The sequence below is a fragment of the Giraffa tippelskirchi genome, chromosome 8 (genome assembly GCF_054371585.1).
Source record: "Giraffa tippelskirchi isolate mGirTip1 chromosome 8, T2T-mGirTip1v1.2.pri, whole genome shotgun sequence".
Lineage (NCBI taxonomy): Eukaryota > Metazoa > Chordata > Mammalia > Artiodactyla > Giraffidae > Giraffa > Giraffa tippelskirchi.
The window spans coordinates 129,456,600-129,481,717 of NC_137282.1; the positions used below are offsets into that span (position 1 = coordinate 129,456,600).

The 25,118-nt window shown below is 44.3% G+C and overlaps 1 protein-coding gene and 1 long non-coding RNA gene across 5 annotated transcripts in view; one reads left to right on the forward strand and one right to left on the reverse strand.

Moving 5' to 3' along the window:
• SAYSD1 (SAYSVFN motif domain containing 1) overlaps positions 1 to 12,260 on the reverse strand; it is a 30,008-nt gene extending 17,748 nt beyond the window's left edge. For 2 of the 4 annotated variants that reach the window (XR_014062969.1, XR_014062970.1), the window contains exons 1-2: positions 11,969 to 12,260; positions 4,194 to 4,627 (exon numbers count right to left, since the gene is read on the reverse strand). Coding sequence is in view for 1 of the 4 variants with exons in the window: in XM_081523226.1 (XP_081379352.1) it covers positions 4,253 to 4,627; positions 11,969 to 12,175 (582 nt within the window). In the remaining 3 variants the exon portion in view is untranslated. Of the gene's footprint in view, positions 1 to 2,416; positions 2,522 to 2,714; positions 3,700 to 4,051; positions 4,628 to 11,968 lie in introns of those variants that run through there. The other 2 variants (XR_014062971.1, XM_081523226.1) reach the window with 2 other exon arrangements.
• Positions 11,848 to 15,746, forward strand: LOC145518558 (uncharacterized). The gene is made up of 2 exons (XR_014062972.1): positions 11,848 to 11,947; positions 13,969 to 15,746. It is a non-coding gene; the product is annotated as an uncharacterized LOC145518558 (long non-coding RNA).
• Positions 15,747 to 25,118: the final 9,372 nt, after the last annotated feature.

The window sequence follows — 25,118 nt, forward strand, 5'->3', positions numbered from 1 at the left end:
AGGCCAAACAACCAACAGAGCAGGAAAAGAGGGCAAACAGAGAAGAAGAGGAGATAAAAGGAATCCAAATTGAAAAAGAAATAATTATTGTTTGCAGATGACATGATACTCTACATAGAAAATCCTAAAGATGCTACCAGAAAACTACTAGTGCTCATCAATGAATCTGGTAAAGACACAGGATAAATATACAGAAATCTCCTGCATTCTTATCCTCTGACAATGAAAGATCAGAAAGAGAAATTAAGGCAGCAATCCCATATGTCATCACATCAAACAGAACAAAATACCTCAGAATAAACCTACCTAAGGAGATGAAAGACTTTACTCAAAAAACTTTAAGAAAATGATCAAATAAATCAAAGATGACACAAACAGATGGAGAGAGACACTATTTTTGGACTGGAAGAATCAATATTGTCAAAAATGATTTTACTATGCAAAGTAATCTAAAGATTCAGTGCAATCCCTATCAAACTACCAATAGCATTTTTCACAGAATTAGAACAAAAAAGTTTACAATTTGTATGGAAACAAAAAAGACCCCAAATAGCCAAAGCAATCTTAAGAAAGAAAAGTGGAATTAGAGGAATAAGGCTCCCCTGACTTCAGACTATACTACAAAACTACAGTAACCAAACAGTATAGTAGGGCTTCCTTGGTAGCTCAGTGGTAAAGAATCCACCTGCCAATGCAGGGGGCACAGGTTCAAATCCTGGTCCAGGAAGATCCCATATGCTGTGGGACAGCTGGGCCTGTGTGCCTCAACTATGGACCCAGCTCTCTAGAGCTCATGAGCTGCAACTACTGAGCCTATACACCACAACTACTGAAGCCCACACACCTAGAGCCTGTATTCCACAAGAGAAACAACTGCAATGAGAAGTCTGCACACCACAACTAGAGATTAGCACTGCTAGCTGCAACTGAAGAAGGCCCATGAGCAGCAACCACCGAAAGTAAAGTAAATAAATAATATTAAAAAACCAGTATGGTAATGGCACACACACAAAAATAAGTATAGATCAATGGAACAGGATAGAAAGCCTATAAATAAATCCACACACCTACAGTCAGTTAACATATGACAAAGAAGCAAGACTATACAAGAGAAAAAAAGACAGTCTCTTCAATAAGCGGTTCTGGGAAAACTGGACAGCTACCTGTAAAAGAATGAAATTAGAACATTCTCTAACACCATACACAAAAATAAACTCAAAATGGATTAAAGACCTAAATGTAAGACCAGATACTATAAAACTCCTAGAAGAAAACATAGGCAGGGCACTCTTTGATATAAATTGCAGCAATATCTTTTTGGATCCATCTTCTAGAGTAATGGAAATAAAAACATTTTAACCTAATTAAATTTAAAAGCTTTTGCATAGCAAAGGGAACAATAAACAAAATGAAAAGACAACATCCAGAATGGGAGAAACTATTTGCAGATGATGCAACTGACAAAGGATTACCCTCCAAAATATGCAAACAGCTCAATATTAAAAAAAAAGGGGGGGGGCAGAAGATCTAAAATGACACTTCTCCAAAGAAGACATACAGATGGCTGAAAGACACTTGAAAAGATGTTCAACACTGCTCATTATTAGAGAAATGCAAATCAAAACTACAATGAGGTATCACCTCACACCAGTCAGAATGGCCATCATCAAAAAGTCTACAAATAATAAATGTTGGAGAGGGTGTAGAGAAATGCGAACCCTCTTACAATGTTGGGGGAAATGTAAATTGGTACAACAACTACAGAGAATAATATGGAGGTTCCTTAAAACACTAGAAATAGAGTTACCATATGATCCTGCAATCCCACTCCTAGGCATATATCCAGGGAAAGTCATAATTTGGAAAGATACACGGGCACCAATGTTCATTGCAGCACTATTTCCAATAGCCAAGACAAGGAAGCAAACTAAATGTCCATTGACAGATGAATAGATAAAGAAAATGTAATACATACATAAAATGGAATATTACTCAGCCATAAAAAAGAAAAAATAATGCCATTAGCAGCAACATGGATGAACTTAGAGATTATCATACTAAGCGAATTAAGTTGGATAGAGAGAGACAAATATCACATGATATCACTTATATGTGTAGTCTGAAAAACAATACAAATGAACTTATTTAGAAAACAGAAATAGACTCATAGGCATAGGAAACAAACTTATGGTTAAAAAGGGAAAGTGGTGGGGAGGGAAAAAGGAATTTTGGATTAGCAAATACATACTACTACACACAAAACAGATAATCAATAAGGACCTACTGTACAGAGCAGAGAACTATAGTCAATATTTTGTAATAACCTATATGGGAAAGGAATCTGAAAAAGACTATATATATATATGTATATATATATATAGGCTTCCTAGGTGGTGCTAGTAATAAAAGAACCCACCTGCCAATGCAGGAGACGCAAGAGACGCAGGTTAGATCCCTGGGTCAGGAAGATCCCCTGCAGGAGGGTATGGCAACCCACTCTAGTATTCTTGCCTGGAGAATCCTATGGACAGAGGAGCCTGGTGGGTTACGGTCCACAGAGTTGCAAAGAATTGGACATGAATGAAGTGACCTAGCATGCATGCATGCACATATATATGTAACTGAGTCTGCTGTACAATTGAAAGTATTAATAACAGTGTAATCAAATATGTGTCAATTAAAAATTAATTATAGTAAGTCTCCTACATACAAACCTTCAACTTGTGAACTTTCAAAGATGTATGTGTTTGCACGTCCACTCTCGTCAGTTCACGTGTCTGGTGTACATTGCCATGTATGTGCATCCTCTACAAGCGGTTGTGCTTTTGTGTACTTTACTGTACAGTATTGGATAAGCACAGTAGTACAGTTTATTTCAAGCTAGATCTGCAAGAGGACAACTGTATTGAACTCCTTGCTGTGCAACACGAAGAATTTACTAATGAAGATCTGAAGGAGTTGGAGGCCCAGAGAAAGCACGAAGAGACACAAGAGGAAGAAGTAACTGAAGAACCGAAGAGCTTCATGATGCTGCTGCTGCTGCCGCTGCTGCTAAGTCGCTTCAGTTGTGTCCGACTCTGTGCGACCCCATGGACGGCAGCTCACCAGGCTCCGCCGTCCCTAGGATTCTCCAGGCAAGAATACTGGAGTGGGTTGCCATTTCCTTCTCCAGTGCATGAAAGGGAAAAGTGAAAGTGAAGTTGCTCAGTCGTGTCCGACTCGTAGCGACCCCATGGACTGTAGCCTACCAGGCTCCTCCATCCATGGGATTTTCCAGGAAACAGTAAAGGGGTTTTCTTTGAGAGGCCCTGTTAAGTTTTTGAGGCACCGAACCTGAATGTAGAATAGTTCACAACGTTTGCAGCAGCCATTCAGAATGCAATCCAGTGCTACCATGTCATTATGGTAAGAAGAGAAGAGCTACTACTCGGACACCACTAGACTGTGTTTTCGACAGAACAGATGGAATTGAATCCAGCAAGGAACCAGAACCTGTGATGTCAACGTCAGGCGTGAAATTGCAGCTTGCCCTCCGTCTCCTATTGCTGATGATCCCTCAGCTCAACCATCTCCCACTTCTGTCTCCTCCAGTCAATGACGCTTCTTGTCCATTCACTTGATGCCAGCCCCTATATGCCAGCTGTTGTGCCATACTACTGTAGTTTTCAAGTACTTTCTATTGTACTTTTTCTTACTGTACTGCAAGATTAAAAATGTTTTATTTTTTATGTATTATTTGTGTGAAAAGTATTATAAACCTATTAAAGTACAGTAGTATATAGTCAATTGGGTTAGTTGGGTACCTAGGCTAACTGTGTTGGACTTGGAACAAACTGGACTTATAAATGCACTCTTGGAACAGAAGCCATGTAGGGGACTTACTGTAACTAATTCTATAAAAAGACTTAAAGAGAATATTTACTTTTAACATGTAGCTCTGATGTACCAAACCATTACTTCAAACAGCTCAATATTTTCAACAGTTATCTCCCCAAAGCCCTCCTGGTTTCTAAGAATCGCCTCTTTCAAATAAAGAAACAAACAGGTCTCCTTTCTTGAGTGTGTAATTTTTATAAATTGCATCAGACCCACAGTGAGTGTCTTTCCAGGAGTTTCACCAAAATGAAAAAGAAGTTCTGATATAAAATTGTAGCAGGAGATCAGAGGAAGTGTGGAATTGTGAGGTCACAGACCTGGCCCACAAGCTGTTCTCAGTCAAAGCCAGGGATGCAAGGGCCCTGGGGGGCTGGTCCTATCTTCGTTGCAGAGGCCTCAGGTGCAGCTCGTGCTCCAGCTGCTCGGCGGTCAGGCTTCCCTGGATGGCCTCGCAGCCCGGGTTGAACACAGAGTAGGCGCTTTTCTCTCCCTGCATCTTCTCTTCGGGGCCTCGCGTCCCCACATACATCCAGTAGAACAGGGACAGAACAAAATAGGCCAGGCCAAATTCCAGTTCCACAAACAGTCCCAGCAGGACCAACCAGAGGAGTACCTTCAACAAGGTGACGCTGGTCAGGAGAGACCGGTCCCGCGGAGCCAGGGGTGGCAGTGGCGGCGGCCGTGGCGGTGGTGTGGCTTCGGCTGGACTCCGTGGTGACTGTGACTCGCGGCCCCCAGGCCCACCTGCTCCCTAGGACACACAAACAAACCAAAGAAAGAATAAAGGGCAGTGGGGCCGGGAGGATCAAAACCCATCTGGAGAGGCAGCTGTACGTGCGTGGGAAGGCTTTCCCTCATTGGTGTCTGTTTTTCTTGCCCTGCTCTCTAAGACAACGATCTCCAAAAAGCTCTCATGAATCCTGCTCTGAATCAAAACCCATCAGTGAGATGTGACTTGATGAAAACCTTACAACGTTCAGGTGGATTCCCATCTGAGGCAGACATTTCATCAGATTAGTCTGCTGCTAACAGGAGCTAATGCAGCCCCTCCAGTAACTCCCTGTAATTGATAAGGCAGCAGCCGGGCACACGCTTCCCACAAAGAATCAATATATGTTTGTTGATTTGATTAGATGAGCTGAAATTCTGTTGAGTGGCATGATTCTAAAATGAGGACTATTCTACACGTTAAAAAAAAAAATCACAGTTACAGCCACAACCTTTCCATGCCCTGTGACCATCCTACACGGCCCCAGGGCCTGCTAACTGGACTCCGCTCCTTCTAACCCTCCTCTCCCCACACCATCCCATGTATAGCTGCTAAATAAACCTGCCACAATACCCATCAACCTCCTGCTCACAAACCTTTGACACGTTTTTACTGCCTACCAGTTAAATTTTAAACTCCTAGGGCTGGAATCCAAGGCCTTGCATTCACTCAAAAGACAGAAGTGCCAGAACATAGGCCCCTTTGCTGGGTGTAATGGGAGACAGAGGCATTTAAGGAGCTTTTGGGAGCTTGGTCTCCAGTCCAGTATTTTCGAAACTTTCTTGGGTATGACCCAAAATAAAAAATACATTTTGTACTGCAAACCCCTCCCCCTCCAAAAAATATATATATGGTGTATACATGTGTGTGTCTACCAAGAAAAAAGTCTTCACATATCAACACTTTGATTACATACGAAGCTTTGATTTTCTATTCTATTTTTTAAATTACATTTAGTTAATTTAGGATCAGTTCAGTTCAGTCGCTCAGTCGTGTCCGACTCTTTGCAACCCCATGAATCGCAGCACGCCAGGCCTCTCTGTCCATCACCAACTCCTGGAGTCCACCCAAACCCATGTCCATCGAGTCGGTGATGCCATCCAACCATCTCATCCTCTGTTGTCCCCTTCTCCTCGCGCCCCCAATCCTACCCAGCATTAGGGTCTTTTCCAGTGAGTCAACCCTTCGCATGAGGTGCCCAAAGTATTGGAGTTTCAGCTTCAACATCAGACATTCCAATGAACGCCCAGGATTGATCTCTTTTAGGATGGATTGAATGGATCTCCTTGCAGTCCAAGGGACTCTCAAGAGTCTTCTCCAACACCACAGTTCAAAAGCATCAATTCTGCGGCGCTCAGCTTTCTTCACCGTCCAACTCTCACATCCATACATGACCACTGGAAAAACCATAGCCTTGACTAGACGGACTTTTGTTGGCAAAGTAATGTCTCTGCTTTTAAATATGCTATCTAGGTTGGCCATAACCTTCCTTCCAAGGAGTAAGCGTCTTTTAATTTCATGGCTGCAATCACCATCAGCAGTGATTTTGGAGCCCAGAAAAATAAAGTCGGACACTGTTTCCACTGTTTCCCCAACTATTTCCCATGAAGTGATGGGACCAGATGCCATGATCTTAGTTTTCTGAACATTGAGCTTTAAGCCAACTTTTTCACTCTCCTCTTTCACCTTCATCAAGAGGCTCTTTAGTTCTTCTTCACTTTCTGCCATAAGGGTGGTGTCATCCGCATATCTGAGGTTATTGATATTTCTCCCGGCAATCTTGATTCCAGCTTGTGTTTCTTCCAGCCCAGCGTTTCTCATGATGTACTGGGCATAGAAGTTAAATAAGCAGGGTGACAATATACAGCCTTGACGTACTCCTTTTCCTATTTGGAACCAGTCTGCTGGTCCATGTCCAGTTCTAACTGTTGCTTCCTGATCTGCACACAGGTTTCTCAAGAGACAGGTTAGATGGTCTGGTATTCCCATCTCTTTCAGAATTTTCCAGTTTATTGTGATCCACACAGTCAAAGGCTTTGGCATAGTCAATAAAGCAGAAATAGATGTTTTTATGGAACTCTCTTACTTTTTCAATGATCCAGCAGATATTGGCAATTTGATCTCTGGTTCCTCTGCCTTTTCTAAAACCAGCTTGAACATCTGGAAGTTCACGGTTCACGTATTGCTGAAGCCTGGCTTGGAGAATTTTAAGCATTACTTTACTAGCATGTGAGATGAGTGCAATTGTGTGGTAGTTTGAGCATTCTTTGGCATTGCCTTTCTTTGGGATTGGAACGAAGACTGACCTCTTCCAGTCCTGTGGCCACTGCTGAGTTTTCCAAATTTGCTGGCATATCGAGTGCAGCACTTTCACAGCATCACCTTTGAGGATTTGAAATAGCTCAACTGGAATTCCATCACCTCCACTAGCTTTGTTCGTAGTGATGCTTTCTAAGGCCCACTCGACTTCACATTCCAGGATGTCTGGCTCTAGGTGAGTGATCACACCATCGTGATTATCTGGGTCGTGAAGATCTTTTTTGTACAGTTCTTCTGTGTATTCTTGCCACCTCTTCTTAATATCTTCTGCTTCTGTTAGGTCCATACCATTTCTGTCCTTTATCGAGCCCATCTTTGCATGAAATGTTCCTTTGGTATCTCTAATTTTCTTAAAGAGATCTCTAGTCTTTCCCAATCTGTTGTTTTCCTCTATTTCTTTGCATTGATCACTGAGGAAGGCTGTCTTATCTCTCCTCGCTATTCTTTGGAACTCTGCATTCAGATGGGAATATCTTTCCTTTTCTCCTTTGCTTTTCGCTTCTCTTCTCTTCCCAGCTATCTGTAAGGCCTCTTCAGACAGCCATTTTGCTTTTTTGCATTTCTTTTCCAAGGGGATTTTCTTGATCCCTGTCTCCTGTACAATGTCACGAACCTCTGTCCATAGTTCATCAGGCACTCTGTCTATCAGGTCTAGACCCTTAAATCTATTTGTCACTTCCACTGTATACTCATAAGGGATTTGATCTAGGTCATACCTGAATGGTCTAGTGGTTTTCCCTACTTTCTTCAATTTAAGTCTGAATTTGGCAATAAGCAGTTCATGATCCAAGCCACAGTCTGCTCCCGGTCTTGTTTTTGCTGACTGTATAGAGCTTCTCCATCTTTGGCTGCAAAGAATATAATCAATCTGATTTTGGTGTTGACCATCTGGTGATGTCCACGTGTAGAGTCTTCTCTTGTGTTGTTGGAATAGGGTGTTTGCTATTACCAGTGCGTTCTCGTGGCAAAACTCTATTAGCCTTTGTCCTGCTTCATTCTGTACTCCAAGGCCAAACTTGCCTGTTACGCCAGGTGTTTCTTGACTTCCTACTTATGCATTCCAGTCCCCTATAATGAAAAGGACATCTTTTTTGGGTGTTAGTTCTAGAAGGTCTTGTAGGTCTTCATAGAACCGTTCAACTTCAGCTTCTTCGGCGTTACTGGTCAGGGCATAGACTTGGATTACCGTGATATTGAATGGTTTGCCTTGGAAACGAACAGAGATCAGTCTGTCGTTTTTGAGATTGCATCCAAGTACTGCATTTCGGACTCTTTTGTTGACCATGATGGCTACTCCATTTCTTCTAAGGGATTCTTGCCCACAGTAGTAGATATAATAGTCATCTGAGTTAAATTCACCCATTCCAGTCCATCTTAGTTCGCTGATTCCTAGAATGTCAACGTTCACTCTTGCCATCTCCTGTTTGACCACTTCCAGTTTGCCTTGATTCATGGACCTAACATTCCAGGTTCCTATGCAATATTGCTCTTTACAGCATCGGACTTTGCGTCTGTCACCAGTCACATCCACAGTTGGGTATCATTTTTGCTTTGGCTCCATCCCATCATTCTTTCTGGAGTTATTTCTCCACTGATCTCCATTACTATATTGGGCACCTACTGACCTGGGGAGTTCATCTTTCAGTGTCCTATATTTTTGCCTTTTCATACTGTAATTTAGGATAAGACCTTTAAAATTTTTTTCACTACCCACTAATGAGTCATGATTTGCAGTTTGTAAAATAATGTTGTAAAAAGTTTCCTGAACAACATGATCCACAATCTATTTCTCTACAAATGAATCCTCTGGTCTTACAACCCAAAGACATTGAAATTCACAGTAAACTGAATTTATATTATTATTAAAGGAACACTAATAAGAATAATGCTATAGCCACCATTTACTGAGTGCCTTCAAGATGCCTGATCTCCTGTAACTCAGCAGGCAGGCCTTATTAGTCCCAATTTACTGATAAGGAGACATTGAGATGTAAGGAACTCCCCTAAAGTCACATGGCTGGTGATGGGTAGAGATGAGGTTGGTCCAGGATCCTAGGATGATCTCCCTTCAAAGCCCTTTTTGCTTAACTAGGGGCCTTCATGGGGGATGCTAAGGGGAAGGGTTATAGAGCTAGAAGGATGTAAGGAAGGGGAAGGGATGTTAAACTGGCAAAGGGAACAAACAAAGGAGCGGGGGCTCCACAAATGCCTCCAACCAGTGCACCTCCTACTGTAAAAGTCGTGTGTGGGAGTGTTTGTGGCCACCACAGACACCACAGCACATATGGTGCAGTTTAGGAAAGGGACTTCCAGTCCCAGAATACCAAAGTGCTTCCCACCTCAGGCCCTTTGCACTTGTGGTTCCCTCTGAGAGGAAAGCCCTTTCCCCTCACACCACCTGGCTGGCTCCCTCTTCCACAAACCTCAGCAAAAATGTCACCACATGGGCCTTGTCCTTGTCCCAGGTTTCTCAAGAGTGGCTCCTTCTTAAGAAAAATGGTGAGGTCACTTCCTCTATGAGGTCCTCCCTGCCCACTCAATTTAAAGGGACACTCTGCATCCCTCACCCCTGATTCACTATCACAGCACGCTGGGTTTTCCTCCCTTTTGTAGCATTCATCGTTCTGTTCTTTCAACTCAAAAGCAAGATCTGTGAGAGCAGGGCCGTGTCTTTATTGCTCTGTCTCCTGGGACTCAGGACAGTAGCTGGAACATAGTGGGCACGTGACTGAGTGAACGAATGCTGGTGGGGAAAAGGGAGAACTTAAGACATGACTCCTGGATCTGAGGGGATGATGCAAAGCCTGTGCCTGGCTACATCAGGCCAAAGAAAGGGGGCATTTGAGCAGTGGGCCAACCTGAGCCAAGGCCTGGAGGGGAGGAGTTGCAGGGTGAGTGTGGTCAATAGACCTTGGGGCTAGATGGTGCACTGGGGGCCTGGGGAGGGAGATGGGGGTGAGGTGGGGGCTTGGCAGGATTAAAAAAAAAAGTTACAGGCATTTTTGTCCCACTGTGGTAGAAGCTTGCTGCAGAAAGAAATATTTCATTTGGGGGAAATGGTTTTCCCCAAGCTAAATTCAAGAGTGAAGGAAGGAGGAGGTGGCCAGCAAAAAGAAGCAATTACAAATAGAAGGATAAAGAAATCTCAGACAAGCCACTATGTGCCAGCAAAATTATTAGGTAGAGATAGATCAGAAATTGGCAGGGGTGGGGGTGGGGAGCAATTTAATGATAATTTCACACCAGAGCAAACTCAGGAATGATAACTGAGTAAATGAAAATGAGTTTTAGACAAAGTCCCTTATGAAAAACACAGTAATTGATAAGAAGCATAGGTGATCCAGCATTGCCTCTCATCCCTTTGTCAGGCCATCAGTTTTTGGGTTTTTAATAATGGAAATTTTCTGCAAGCTCAGCTCCTCTAGATCCAACTCAGTGATCTCATATTCCTTTGGAAATGAGACATAAAGTCAAAAACTCATCGTGTAGGCTAGATGTTGTTTTGTAACTGTACGGAGGAAAAGGGGGGTAGAGGAAATGGATTCTAAAATCCTAAGCAATTGGGCTCTGTGAATTCTAATCCACAATAAAGTCATCCTAAGACAAACTGTATGCAAGGAAATGGCTTGTTTGAACCCTGCACTCTGTTTCTGCAAGTCAGTAGGAACCCTACGTGTCATGGAGAATAATATCTAATTCAAACTAAGTAACAATAAGTTCTCCATGATTACAAAAAAAAACACAAAATTCCTTATAACCAGATGTGGTGTGATGATAGATGAACTTAAGAAATTTTAAGAGGAGTAAGGCACATTTTACTTTTCAAAAGGAATTGCTGGCACTTACTGCACTTAGGAGATACAAAGATCAGCTCACAGATTTCCCCTTGTCTTGTCCTGTGTTTCCACATGCATGCTCCAATCTCACACTCAAGTCTGCTTGCCACTTTACTCATGAGTGAAAACCAAAATACAGAGAGAGGAATGAGAGATTACCAAAAGCTAATGAGGCTTCCCTGGTGGCTCAGAGAGTAAAGAATCTGCCTGCAACGCAGGAGACCTGTGTGGGATCCCTGGGTCAGGAAGATCCCCTGGAGCAGGCAATGGCTAGCCACTCCAGTATTCTTGCATGGGAATCCCATGAACAGAGCAGACTGACGGGCTACAGCCCATGGGGTCGCAAGGAGTCGGGCACGACTGAACGACTAACACACTCACAATAGGTTGTAAAAGCTATCATACTAATCTACTGTTTTCGCCTTAAACATTAATTGTTAAACTTGAATAGGCTTCGCTACTTCAACAGTGATACACAACACACACCACCACAGGCAGTCAGCACACTTCTGCGAGTTCCGTATTCAAACACCATTTCTAAAGCGCAGGCTATCTGGCCGACTGGCCACACGTGGCCCAGATGCGAAATCAAATCACGCTTTAATTACTGCCACTTCTCATCAGCATCCAATTAGACCTATCCCCCTCCATTAGCAGAGGGCTGTGGCCCCCTACGGTTGTGGAGAGGTTTCCCAAAGCCACCGAGGGCACAACGGTCACTCAACTTGCTGAGAATAACGCAAGGGCAGAGGTGATTTCTTCTGGGACCCTAGACCCTCAACTTCCCGCCTGGAGTCGAAGCTGCGTGGGTGGGTCCCTGGCTGGAGAGAAAATGTCAAAGTCACTCTTCAGGGAAGAACAAGAGGGAGCAGGAGACGCGAGGCCACGCCGCCGAGCCGGCGGAAGGCGCCAGCAGCCCTTCTCTGCTAGAGAAAAGTGTGTTAGTCCCTCAATCGTGTCTGACTCTTTGTGACCCCATGGAGTCCTCTCTCCACCGGGTTCTCCAGGCCCAGGGGGCGTGGCCTGGGCCGGGCCATTCCACGCCTTGGGGGCGGGGCCTGCAGGCCACCACGTGGTGCCGGGGCGGGGCCTCGGCGGAGTCGCCCGGGAGGCCACGTCGGCGTTTCAGAAGTCAGGTGCCTGAGGGGTAAGGCCTCCCTCCTCTCACCTGAGCGAGGCTGGGCTGGGCCTGGGCACTCGGTGGCCTCGGTTTCCACACCAGGAACCGTTTTAGCCAACCTGAGGGTGCTTTTGGAGTCGTAGCTGCTTCTGCCTTCTCTCCCGAGGTTTGTGTACGCCGCCTCGAAGTGCTGGGTTCAGCCACCAGCCCGGCTCGCTTCCGGGCCGCCCGGAACTCAGCTAACCGCTGCTCCATGGCGCGCGCCCCCTTTTTCGCGCGCCCCAAAGCGCACGCTCCCGCCGGGAACCAGTCCCGACTTTGCGGGGTTCCGGACTGCAGTGCGCCTGCGTGGCGGCGCTCTCTGCTGCGCGTGCGCGCTAGCGGCGCTGAGCGCAGGTGGGGCGTGCGCTTGCTTTGTGACGTTCAGTGGGCAGTTTACAGCTAATTATTCACTCCAAACGTGTAAGAGCAGTGTTCACGTCCTCGAGCTACGTGGTTAAGAACCTAAACATAAAGGCTGTCTCATTGTTGCCAGCTTTTGCCCTAGGCAAAGCGCCGCAATGCTCTCTTATATCAGGGATCCGCTCCCTAACAGGTGGAGCATCTCCACAGGTTAGCACCAGATTGAGAAGGTGGTCCCGGGGCACTGAAAAAGGCCCATGATCAGTGGGACTTCTCATGTCAGAAGGAAGGCAAGATACAGCCTGCCCTTTTCCTTTTCACCGGTTTGCCGGTCTTTGCACTTTGGAGGGTTAGCACTGCTCACTGGCAGGCAGGTTGTACTGACTTCGCCCAATCACTACTCACCCAAAAGGTCACAGTTCCAGTCAGGGACTGTTTAGATTTTTAAAGCTCTAAGCATCTAGCTTTGGTGCTTTTGAACTTTGTGTTGGAGAAGACTCTTGAGAGTCCCTTGGACCGCAAGGAGAGCCAACCAGATCATCCTAAAGGAAAGCAGTCCTGAATGTTCATTGGAAGGACTGATGCTGAAACTCCAATACTTTGGCCACCTGATGGGAAGAACTGATTCACTGACAAAGACCCTGATGCTGGGAAAGATTGAAGGCGGGAGGAGAAGGGGAAGACAAGAGGAGGAGATAGTTGGATGGCATCACTGACTCAATGGACATGAGTTTGAGTAAACTCTGGGAGTTTTCAATGGACAAGGAGGCCTAGTGTGCTGCAGCCCATGGGGTCGCAAAGTGTCAGACACAACTGAGTGACTGAACTGGACTGAAGCATCTAGCTAAGTGACACTCACATAATTGAGAACTCAAGTATTTCTTGGGTCTTGTTGAGTGTGAGTCAAGGAACTATATGAACTAGAATTGGAGTCTTTCATACTCTTAGCAAATGTTTATCAAGAACCCTCTATATGTCAAGGGCTCCCATGATAGCTCAGTTGGTAAAGAATCCGCCTACCATGCAGAAGACCCCGGTTCGATTCCTGGGTGAGGAAGCTCCCCTGGAGAAAGGATAGGCTGCCCATTCCAGTATTCTTGTGCTTCCCTGGTGGCTTAGCTGGTAAAGAATCTGCCTGCAATGTGGAAGACCTGGGTTTGATCCCGGGGTTAGGAAGATCCCCTGGAGAAGGGAAAGGCTTCCTACTCCAGTATCCTGGCCTGGAGAATTCCATGGACTATATAGTTCATGGGGTTGCAGAGTTGGACACAACTGAGCGACTTTCACTTTCTATGTGTCAAGTACCATACCTGTCACCAGGGATACTGGGGTAAAGGAAACAAACCATTGTTTTCCTAGCATTTAACATTCTAAATGGAAAGGCAATTTCAGTGATTATGTATTTATATTTAGTGTAATGTCAGGTACTGAGACTTCCCTGGTGGCTCAGACGGTAAAGTGTCTGCCTGCAATGCGGGAGACCTGGGTTTGATCCCTGGGTCGGGAAGATCCCCTGGAGAAGGAAATGGCAACCCACTGCAGTATTCTTGCTTGGAAAATCCCATGGACGGAGGAGTCTGGTACGCTACAGTCCATGGGGTTGCAAAGAGTTGGACACAACTGAGTGACTTCACTTTCACTTTCAGGTATTGATCATGGGCTTCCCAGGTGGCTCAGTGGTAAAGACTCTGCCTGCAATGCAAGAGACTCAGGTTTGATCCCTGGGTCTGGAAGATATCCTGGAGAAGGAAATGGCAACCCACTCCAGTATTCTTGCCTAGAAATCTGGACAGAGGAGCCTGGCAAGGTATAGTCTACATGGTCGCAAAAGGGTTGGACACAACTTAGCAACTAAACAACAACAGGTACTGGTTACTGCTGTGAAGAAAAGTAAAGTGAGAAATAGGGATGGTGGGGCTGTTTTGAGCCAGTGACCAGGGAAGCCTTCTCTGAGGTGTTGCCATTTAAGCAGAGACCTAAATGAAGTGAGTGGTGGAGGCATGTAGATACCTGGAGATGAGCATTTCTGTCAGAGGAAACAGCAAGTACAAAAGTCCTGAGAGCTGAAGTACTTTGTTTGACCTGCTCAGAGAACATCAATGGTCAGTCATATAAGGCCTTACAGGCCATAGTCGAAACTTTACCCTGTGTTTGAGTGTGATGGTAAGTGACAGGAGGATTTTGAGTACAAGATGACATGATCTGATGTATTTTTAAAAGATCACATTTGCTTCTGGAGGTGGGGCGCTGGAAGGGTGCAAGGACAGAAGGAAGGAAGCCAGTTAGAAAATACAGTGGTATAAGAGAGACTGGGCATTTGGGGGCTAGAGTGGGAGTGATGGAGTTGGTGAGAATTGGTCAGATTCGGAATATAGTTTTGAATATCTGAGCCAACATGATGTGCAGCTGCATTGGATGTGGAGTGTGAGAAAAAAGGAATTAAGGATGACATATTTCCACCAGCCCCTCTGTCACCAATCCACACACCTTAGAAACCAAGTGAAAAAATGCTGGGTTCTTTACTGAGATAGAGGAGGACTGTCAAGTTTTGTTTTGGACATGCCAAGAGTTTGAGGTGCCCATTGGATAAACAGTGGAGGGAGTTCGACAGTGAAAACTGGAATTCAGAGAAAAGTCGAGACTGGAGATACATATTGGGAGTCATGAGCATGTGTGTGATAATCAAAGACATGAAACTAGGTGAGGTCAACTAGGGAGTGAGTGTGGATAAGAAGAGAAGTTATATGAGCCCTGACTAGTTGGAGATGATCTGTGAGACAGAAAAGAATGGGGATGTTATACCACAAAGAGTTGCCATTGAGAAGTCACAGAAAGTTGCTTACCCATCGTGGTAGAATGATGGGTAAGTTTCTACCTGTCCAGAGTAGATCTGCTTCTCTGGAGGGGCTGGAGATTCTTTTATTGATTGTATTTCTGACTTGGTAATGTCAGCTGTAAGTTGGCACTTGCCATAGGTGCCCGCCATCTATCTCTACAAGGATTAAATCATGTGCTGCTGCAGCTGCTGACCTTCAACACCACCCGAAGGAGTTCAGAGTGGAGAGCAGAAATGAGGCACTCTGTGCTCCAGGAAAACTGGCAGGATAGGTCTTCAGATAGTTAGATATTCTTAGAACTGATTTTATGAGCCCAATTCTTGTATCTCCTCGTAACTAGAAAAGCACTAAAATCCTGCATGGTGACAATTGTTTCTTGTGACTAGCAAAAGCTTCACAAGACCAGAAGAAATTCCACACACACACAAAAAGTGCTTAATTGCATGTATTCCCCCTTTACCAAAATCACATATATACTGTCCTTTCCTCCTACCTCTTTGAAACAGATTCTCAGAGCTATCTGAGGTGCTGTCTCCTGGGCTGCAGTCCTCACATTGCTCCAAATAAAACTTAACTCACACCTCTCATATTGTGCTTTTTTTTTTTTTTAGTCGACAATAATCACACTGAGACCTTAGAACTGCATTTGTCGTCTACTTCTAGCAGGCATTTAGACTTAAGGCATACAATTTGTGGGTGATTGCAGTCAGGGTCTCTGGCAGGAAACATGGCACTTTTGAAAAGGTTAAGTAAGGAGAGTTTCATGTTACAAAGATGTGGCAAAATTAAGGGAGGCGGCAAGGAAGTTCACAGGAAGTGTTACCAGCCTCTGGCCTCAGGCAGCAAGACAGAGTGGCCATCAGAACTCAGTGAATCCTGTAGCTAGAGGAGAAGCCCAACATGCAGGAGCCCTTAAACAGGTAGAGAAGGGTGGGAAGAGGATAAGAGGAGCAAACAGAATATCCGCCCAAGTACTAATGGCATTTCTAGCTCCATCTTGCTTTGGTAACCTTATTTTCCCTTTTCTTTGTTTTCTGCTTATAAATTTATTTTGTCTCGGTGCTTTGTAAACCTCTTTAAATTCTTTTTGGAAGAGGTTGAAAGAATGAGAAAAAGTAAAGATGAAAGAGATGATCATGAAGAACACCTCCTGCCAAACTAACTCCATTTCCTTTTCAGGTAAGATTGTGAGCCTAGTAAATAAGAAGGATCCCAAAGTGTACTTAATGTGTGAATTTAAGTTTTATTTGCACATACCGTATTTCACGTGTATATAAATTGGCACATAATAAACATATATGTAATATGTGTACATTTATGTCATATTTGTAAATTATAAGTAATACCCACATGTCCTCCTAGGGTATCCATGCTATGGAGAGTATAATTCCCCATTCTTTGACTTTGACTCAAACATCCAAGTTGTTTTTGCCAAATGGATGATGGCTGGCATTATGCAAGTAGAGGGGCTTGATGTGTGTTTGTCCTGTTGAATGTGCCCTTTTAATTTTCTGCACTGCCATGAGATGGACTTGCCACAACTAGCCAGCTGTCCAAGAATAATGAGAGTTCTGTGGATATGGCTGACTCACTGACCAGCTGAGCCCAGCCCAAAATAGCTGCCCCCAGCTTACCCAAGATGTATGAAAAACGAATGTTTGTTTTATATCACAGAAATTTTGTGGGTTTGGTTACACAGAAAAAGCTACTTAAGAAAAAGAAAAAAAGAATGTTCTTCTCTGTACCTGTGGTCCGTTCCTGACTGCTACCCACCTCTTCAATCTATTAATGTAGTAAGTTACATTAATAGACTTTCTGTCAAACCATCCTATATTCCTGGAATAAACAAAACTCAGCCACTTTATAACATATAAAATTCAAAGCTAGGTCCAGTTTGGTAATCTTTAAAGAATTTTGTACCTATGTGCATTAATGAGATTTTTCAATCATTTTCTTTTCACATACTGTTCTTGAAAAGTTCTGGATTTAGGATTATACTAGCTTTATGAAATAAGCTGAAGTCCCCATCTCCCCTCCCAACCCCCATTTTTAGAACAGTTTGAATAAAGTAGGAATTAACTGGTTCTTGAATATTTGATAAGACTTAGTAATAAAACCATCTAGACCTGATATTTTCTTAGATCAGATAAATAAATGTAAGCAACAATTAAGTGGCTTCATAGCTGGTCAACACAGCCTTACCCAAAAAGTGTTAAGAAATGGATCAACATCAGTCTGTCCTATCTGATGTTTTTAGGAGTGGCTTGTATGAAAACCTAAAAGACAGTTTATCGTATTTTCAGGTGATAAAAATTTGATAGAGAAATCTAAAATTATATCTTTAGGGTAAAAAAAAAACAAAATAAATTTAATAAATTTATCATGATTAAAGGGTTGTGTAGATGCTTAGAGGGAACACTACCTCCTAGATCGGCATTTACGTTTTTATGTCTGTTCTTACTTCCTAATCGTTGACTTGAGAGAAGTTTGCTTCAATAGGAATTGGAGCTTTTCCCTGACCCCAGGCCGGGGAAGAGGGGCATATGTGGTGGATGCTTCAACTTCTATAGTCAATCCCATTGTCAGAGTGAGAGAGGACCACCATGTTCTGCTTTCTTTGGTCCTGTCCTGGCAGGTACCACATGTCAAGTTCTGAGCACTGTGCTTTATATGACAAGCCATCAGAGTGTCCAGAGGAGAGTGGTCTGGATAATATTTCTAGAGCAAGGCTTCTCAACCTTGGTACTTGAGGCATTTGGGGGCAGATAATTCTTTGTTGTGAGGGGCTGTCCTGTATCTTGTAGGATTCTTAGCAGTATCCCTGGTCCCAACCCATACTTGCCAGTAGTACTCCCTGGTCATTGTAGCAACAAAAAATGTCTCCGGACGATGTCAAATCAGTCTTCTCCAACCTTTTTGGCACCAGGGACCAGTTTCATGGAAGACAATTCTTTCCATGGACTGGGGGGTTGGGGGGTGGGCGAGGTAGTTGGTTCAGCAGTAATGTGAGTGATGGGGAGTGAAGGGGAGCAGCAGATGAAGCTTCACTCAGTGGACCCCCTGCTCAATTCCTGCTCTGCAGCCCAGGTCCTAACAGAAACCCTGGGGGTTGGGGACCCCTGCCAAAAGTCCCCCCGGAGGCAAATTTGCCCTCAGTTGAGAATAACTGGTCTAAAGACCATATTTTAGTAAGCATAGTAAAGGCAGTGGTGATTTGGGTCAGAGAAGAAGAGTCATAGTGAAAAAGCACCAGTTTGTTTTAGAAGCTATTAAAAGGGCTATTGTGAATGGGGGACAGGATCATTTTGTGGGGATCCAAAAGGCAGAACTGAGGCTTCCCAGGTAATTCCATCGTCAAGAGTCTTCCTGCCAATGCAAGAGACACAGGAGACTCGGGTTCCATCCCTGGGTCAGGAAGATCCCCTGCAGGAAGGCATGGCAACCTGCTCCAGTATTCTTGCCTGGAGAATCCCATGGACAGAGGAGCCTGGTGGGCTACAGTCCATAGGGTTGCACAGAGTTGGATGAGACTCAAAGAGTTGGATGAAACTGAACATGCCTGCAAAAGGCAGAATGAAGGTCAAAAGTTTCAAATTACAAGGTGACAAATGTGGAATCTTTTTTTCTTTAAAGGAATTTTCCACCAGTTCAGTTTTTCCAGAAACAGCCAGCTAGTGGATAATTTCAGTGCAGTGAGTTCCCTGACACTAGCCATATTCAAGCAGAGGCTGACAAACCACTTGTCAGGAATGCTGTAGAGGGGATTCTGGGCCGAAGAGGGATTTGGTTGTTGTAGACGATTACCAAGTCCCTTCCAAATGGAGAATTTAATGTTTTAATTCAAACTGTGATGAGAAAACGGAAGGTTTTGGTGCATCAGACTAGACTGTGTCCCATAAGGTGTTGGTGCCACTGCCCGGATCCCCTCGGCTCTCACGATTGCTGGACATGCTGATGGCTTGTTTCTGTGAGCCCCTGGGGGCTTCAGGAGTGTGCTTAACTAGTGCATGAGGCAGACCAGCAGTGGTGGGGGGATTATTCCTCCCCCCAACCCTCAAATAGCCTTCAACCAATTTTGGAGTTGGTGGATAAATACCCCAGCTTCCTCACTCCTCATTGGGAGGAATGACTGAGGTACGTTCCACAGAGTCTTCCAAGGGTCTTCAGGAGGAGCAGGCCTCTGTCGCCCACAGCAGGACCTGCTCATGAAAGCATCCTATGCCACCTTTCTTCCCTTGCCTGTCTCATTTCCCTGTTCCACTCTCAGTGCTCCCTGGAATCATTTCCCCAGTAAGCCTCCTCCATTCAAATCTCAGGACCTTCTTCTAAGGGAAGCTAAGGTCAGACCTACATAAGACCTAAGCAAGGTCTATGGACTTGATTACAGAAAGGGAAGTAATGAGAGGGCTGGTCGGTATTTCACATGTATGAGATGCTCAGTCTTGAAGCTTGAAACAAGAAGAATGGCTTTAGAGTGACACAGCCAAGGAGATGGGAATAAAGAAATTAAGAAAACAGAAAGGAAGGGGAGTTTGGGGGGGGAATGGATACATGTATTCATACAGCTGAATCCCTTTGCTGTCACCTGAAACTATCACAACATTGTTAAACAGCTCTCAGTTCAGTTCAGTCGCTCAGTCATGTCCGACTCTTTGCGACCCCATGGACTGAAGCACACCAGGCTTCCTTGTCCATCACTAACTCCCAGAGCTTGCTCAAACTCATATCCATTGAGTCGGTGATGTCATCCAACCATCTCCTCGCCTGTCGACCCCTTCTCCTCCCGCCTTCAATCTTTTTCAGCCTCAGGGTCTTTTCTAGTGAGTCAGTTCTTCACATCAGGTGGCCAAATTATTGGAGTTTCAGCTTCAGCATCAGTCCTTCCAAAGAATATTCAGGACTGATTTCCTTTAGGATGGACTGGTTGGATCTCCTTGCTGTCCAAGGGACTCTCAAGAGTCTTCTCCAACACCACAGTTCAAAAGCATCAATTCTTCACGCTCAGCTTTCTTTATACTCCAACTGTCACATCCATACATGACTACTGGAAAAACCATAGCCTTGACTAGATGGACTTTTGTTGGCAAAGTAATGTCTCTGCTTTTAAACATGCTATATAGGTTGGTCGTAACTTTCCTTCCAAGGAGTAAGTGTCTTTTAATTTCATGGCTGCAGGCACCATCTGCAGTGATTTTGGAGCCCAAAAAAATAAAGTCTGACACTGTTTCCACTGTTTCCCCATCTATTTCCCATGAAGTGATGGGACCAGATGCCATGATCTTAGTTTTCTGAACGTTGAGCTTTAAGCCAACTTTTTCACTCTCCTCTTTCACTTTCATCAAGAGGCTCTTTAGTTCGTCTTCGCTTTCTGCCATAAGGGTGGTGTCATCTGCATATCTGAGGTTATTGATATTTCTCCTGGCAATCTTGATTCCATCTTGTGCTTCATAAAGTCCAGCATTTCTCATGATGTACTCTGCATATAAGTTAAATAAGCAGAGTGACAATATACAGCCTTGATGTACTCATTTTCCTATTTGGAACCATTCTGTTGTCCCATGTCCAGTTCTAACTGTTGCTTCTTGACCTGCATACAGATTTCTCAGGAGGCAGGTCAGGTGGTCTGGTATTCCCATCTCTTTATGAATTTTCCACAGTCGGTTATGATCCAACAGTCAAAGGCTTTGGTATAGTCAATAAAACAGAAGTAGGTGTTTTTCTGGAACTCTCTCGCTTTTTCGATGATCCAGTGGATGTTGGCAATTTGATCTTTGGTTCCTCTGCCTTTTCTAAATCCAGCTTGAACATCTGGAAGTTCATGGTTCACGTACTATTGAAGCCTGGCTTGAAGAATTTTGAGCATTACTTTGCTAGCGTGTGAGATGAGTGCAATTGTGCAGTAGTTTGAGCATTCTTTGGCATTGCCTTTCTTTGGGATTGGAATGAAAACTGATCTTTTCCAGTCCTGTGGCCACTGCTGAGTTTTCCAAATTTGGAATATTGAGTGCAGCATATTGAGTGCAGCACTTTCACAGCATCATTTTTTAGATGAGATCCTCATCCCCTCTGCCAAGATGTGGGCCCTGAAGCTGCTTTGTGCATGTAGAGGAAAGGTGTAGGGATGTCCTTGTTCACTGGCATTTAATTTACCGGTTGCCTCTAAGCTGGGGCTTTGGCAGATTCTTCTGGAATTTGAAAGACAACCTGTCATACTGAGGGCCTGCTGCTGACGACTGAAATTGAGAAACTTGGCAGATAAGCAAACAGTAACTGGAAATCAAACTTCCTGAGTTGGTAGGAATACAGGCCCTGGAGGCAAGGAGCTTCTGGGAGCCTCAGGACCAGAGCACTGAGCACTGCCCATGCCAGTGAGGACAGGTCAGTGTTCAAGAAGACTCCCATCAATTGCAAGGTGGGATGTTCACCTGGGAGGCAGCTGTCCTGTAACAGGTAGATAATTGGACTGAGAATCCTGGTCCCCTGGGCATTTCTAGACCCATTCAGTGGGCATGAGACAAGCTGGGACCTGGGACCCTTTGCTGCAGTAATTGTACCTCGACATACCTCTCCTGAGCAACAAAATACAGAGAAACTATAAGGGACTAAAAATAACTGTGCATATGTGCAGTTGGGGCAAATTATGGACAATAATAATTGGCTATACTCCAATACAAAATAAAAAGTTTAACTCAAAATAAAAGGAAGGGGAAGGGAAGCCACAATGTTTCAACTGAAGTAGTCTGATCTGGACAGTTCCTAGGGAAGCAACTTGGCCCACACTTCATGTTGAACTCCGTGGAGGACAGAATCCAGTCATTCTATGATTCTGTCCTCCAGGGACTTTGGAGACCATTCAGTCAGTAAATGTTGGTTGAACACCTGCTACAAGCCATGGTCTGTGCCAGGCTTTGAGGACACAGAGGAATAAAATATAGTCCAATCCCATAGGAGTTTATGGTCTAGTTGGAGAAGCAGACACATTAATAGAAAATTACACATGGAGGTCTGGGGGAGCAGAGGAGGGTCACCAACTCAGACTGGGGAGTAGTATGACTTCAGACTTAAATATGGGGAGACTGAGGCCAGAAGAAGAAAGTTGACGAGGTTATATAATTCCTGGGCATTGCTGTTGACAATAAATATTTGTGGTGATAGTCCATTTTCCATTTGCATTAGAAAATATTGGCACATGAGCCCCTCCCTGCTCCTGCTGCTCCCCCTGCTCTTGACTTAATGGTTAGAACTTGCTTTGGTTTAATAGCTACTGCTGGTTTGAGTTTTGCCTTTTTGTGTCTCCCAATCCCACCCCAACTATAGGGATCTTGTAGTCCAGAAGAGCCCAGCAGTCTCTACTATCAGTCCTGTCTGATCCCATTATCTGAAGCATCCTTGTTACCCTCTTCTGCATCTCCTTAACTCCCTGTAATTTCCAAAATCTCAGGTTATTACAGTTTTCCACTCACCAGACATGCCTCACATCGTTCTATTTTGAGTTCTATTTTGCTTAGCACTGATGCTCTGAGAAATGCCTCCTACAACTTGCAGGGCAGATGATCAGACAAAGCCCACAGAATTACGGGAAAGATACTCTGTATGCAAATCCCATCCTCAAACTTTCCTTAATTTTTTCTGAAAGTATCTGGGGAAGAATCTCTTTGCAAGTTGAGAATAAAGAAAGCAATAGGTGCTATGTTTCAGACAAGCTTGCTCCTGTGATGTGTGGGAATAAAGTTAGAAGGAAGGCAAGCTTTTGCCCTTTACAGTCCTTTGAAGAAATGGACTGTTTGGTTAAAATATGCACACACACCCAGAGTGGTATATTTCTTGATTCTTGACAGCTGCTCAGCCTCTTCTTTGGAAACTCCTGCTTCAGCTCTTGCATTTTCTCTCCAGTCACTGACCTTGCAGAGTGCCTGAACATCAAAGTTTAGGGCCCAAATGGACCCATCTTTTATCCTAATAGCATTAGCTGCTGTGGAGGCTCGGAGGAGGTAAAGATGGCCTCTTCTGCATGACTTAGCAGTGGGAACACAGCCAGGGCCCCTGACTCTGCTTGGTTGTCGCCTGCTCAGCTGTTAGTCATTCCAGTGCTCTGCACGCTGGGGAGCCATTACTGCTTCTTTAGTAAGGTGAACATGATGGGAGGGGAAATGAGGCTATGCCTATCCAGTATCATGCCTCCTTCCAACATGCATGTTGCTTTTCTCGACTTGTATCCTATGGAAAAGAGATTTTCTATCTCAGTTCTTTCTTTAAAAATAATTTTTTTTAACCTCGAGAATCAGTTGAGTAGCTCACTATCAACCAACAATAGATACTTGTCGAGTTCCTGCAGAATGATTATGTGTGCCAGGCACCATGATGCTACACCTTGAAAATCATTATGTACTTTAATTTTCGCAACAACCCTTCAAGAAAGCATTTAGACAGAGATTAAGTAATTCACCATCACACAGCAAGCCACTAGCAGGACCAGGATTTGAACTCGAGTCTGACCTTAGAGCCCAGGAATCCACTTCTTCTGCCTCCTCTTCTGTGCAGACCACTTTCAAGGTATTAAGTGACCTCCAAAAATGCTTACAAAAATGCTTACATTCATAGGGAAGGTGAAACAAGAATGTGAAATGCTAAATAATGCCAGACAGCATCTGCTAAGTGTCCTGTCAGCGAAGCAGGCAGTAAGGAACTCACCAGGTAGAGGAAAAGATGAGTGAGAACAGGGGTGTTCTAACAGGCTGCATGGAGAAGCATGGATTCCATCGACCTTGAAAGATGGAAAGGACTTAGGTAAGCAGAAAGGAAGAAATAAATCAAGCTATAGAGGACTTCAAACACATGGGTTCAGGTCCCAGCTCTGACATATGTGCAATCATAGGAAGGTCCCTGAGTTTTTAATTGCTCCATGAGGCTAAGGGAGGTAGTATGTAGTCAGGGATAAAGCTGAAGTTTGGAATCAGAAGAGAACTCAGAGAAGTAGGGAGGGAGGAGGTAGTGATTAGAGGGGGAACAGATGTTGACAAACTTCTCTCCTGACTTTGCGGCAGCTCCATGAGTAATTACTGTGACAATCCATTGAGCTGCTGAAGCAAAACAAAACTCCCTAGCTTCTAATTTTTATTTTGCCTTAGGAAAGGCACTTGTCTCTCTATTTCTTCATTTGGGATAGTATCTCACAGGCAGATAATCAAGATGCGGTGAGCAGCTAGGAAGTACCTACCAGTACCTGGCCCATTGTAGACCCTTAGTCAACATGGGCAACTGAGATTATGAAGCCAGCACAGCCCATACTTGGTGGGTAACCGAAGACCTGGGAAGAAACAGAGGAAAGAAAAGATCTTTCTAACTCAGACAGGTTGGAATGGATGTGGAGAATTGGTACCCTGGTAGGTTCTTAGACTAAGGAAGACACTATTCATCTGAGATGGTTAAATTGAAATTGTTCCCATATCAAAAAACTGACATAGAACCTTTGCTCCTGTCTTCTTCCGGATTCCTGTCACTCTCCAGAGCTTGTCTGAACCAAAATAAATCCCTTTCTCCCATTACCTTGATAAAAGTCAAAGTGTTAGTTATTCAGTCATGTCCAACTCTGGGATTTCCCGGGCAAGAATACTGGAGTGGGTTGCCATTACCCTTTTCCAGGGGATATTCCTGACCCAGGGATCAAACCCAGGTCTCCCGCATTGCAGGCAGATTCTTTATCACCTGAGCCACCAGGGAAGGCCCTTACCTTGATAGGCTTGAATTAAATATACTCAGCCATTGACCTCACTTTGAGGTTGCTTTCAGGTGGCATTGACAGGCCTATCAATCAGCCAGCCTCCCACAGTCCCCAGTGGTTTGTAGAAGCCATTGGGGATGCCTCTCTGCCTCACAAGAATCCAACGGGTGGGAACAACGGACTGAACCCCTCTGTGAACCTGGGATCTCCATTAGGAAGTTAACAGGGGAAACCGTAT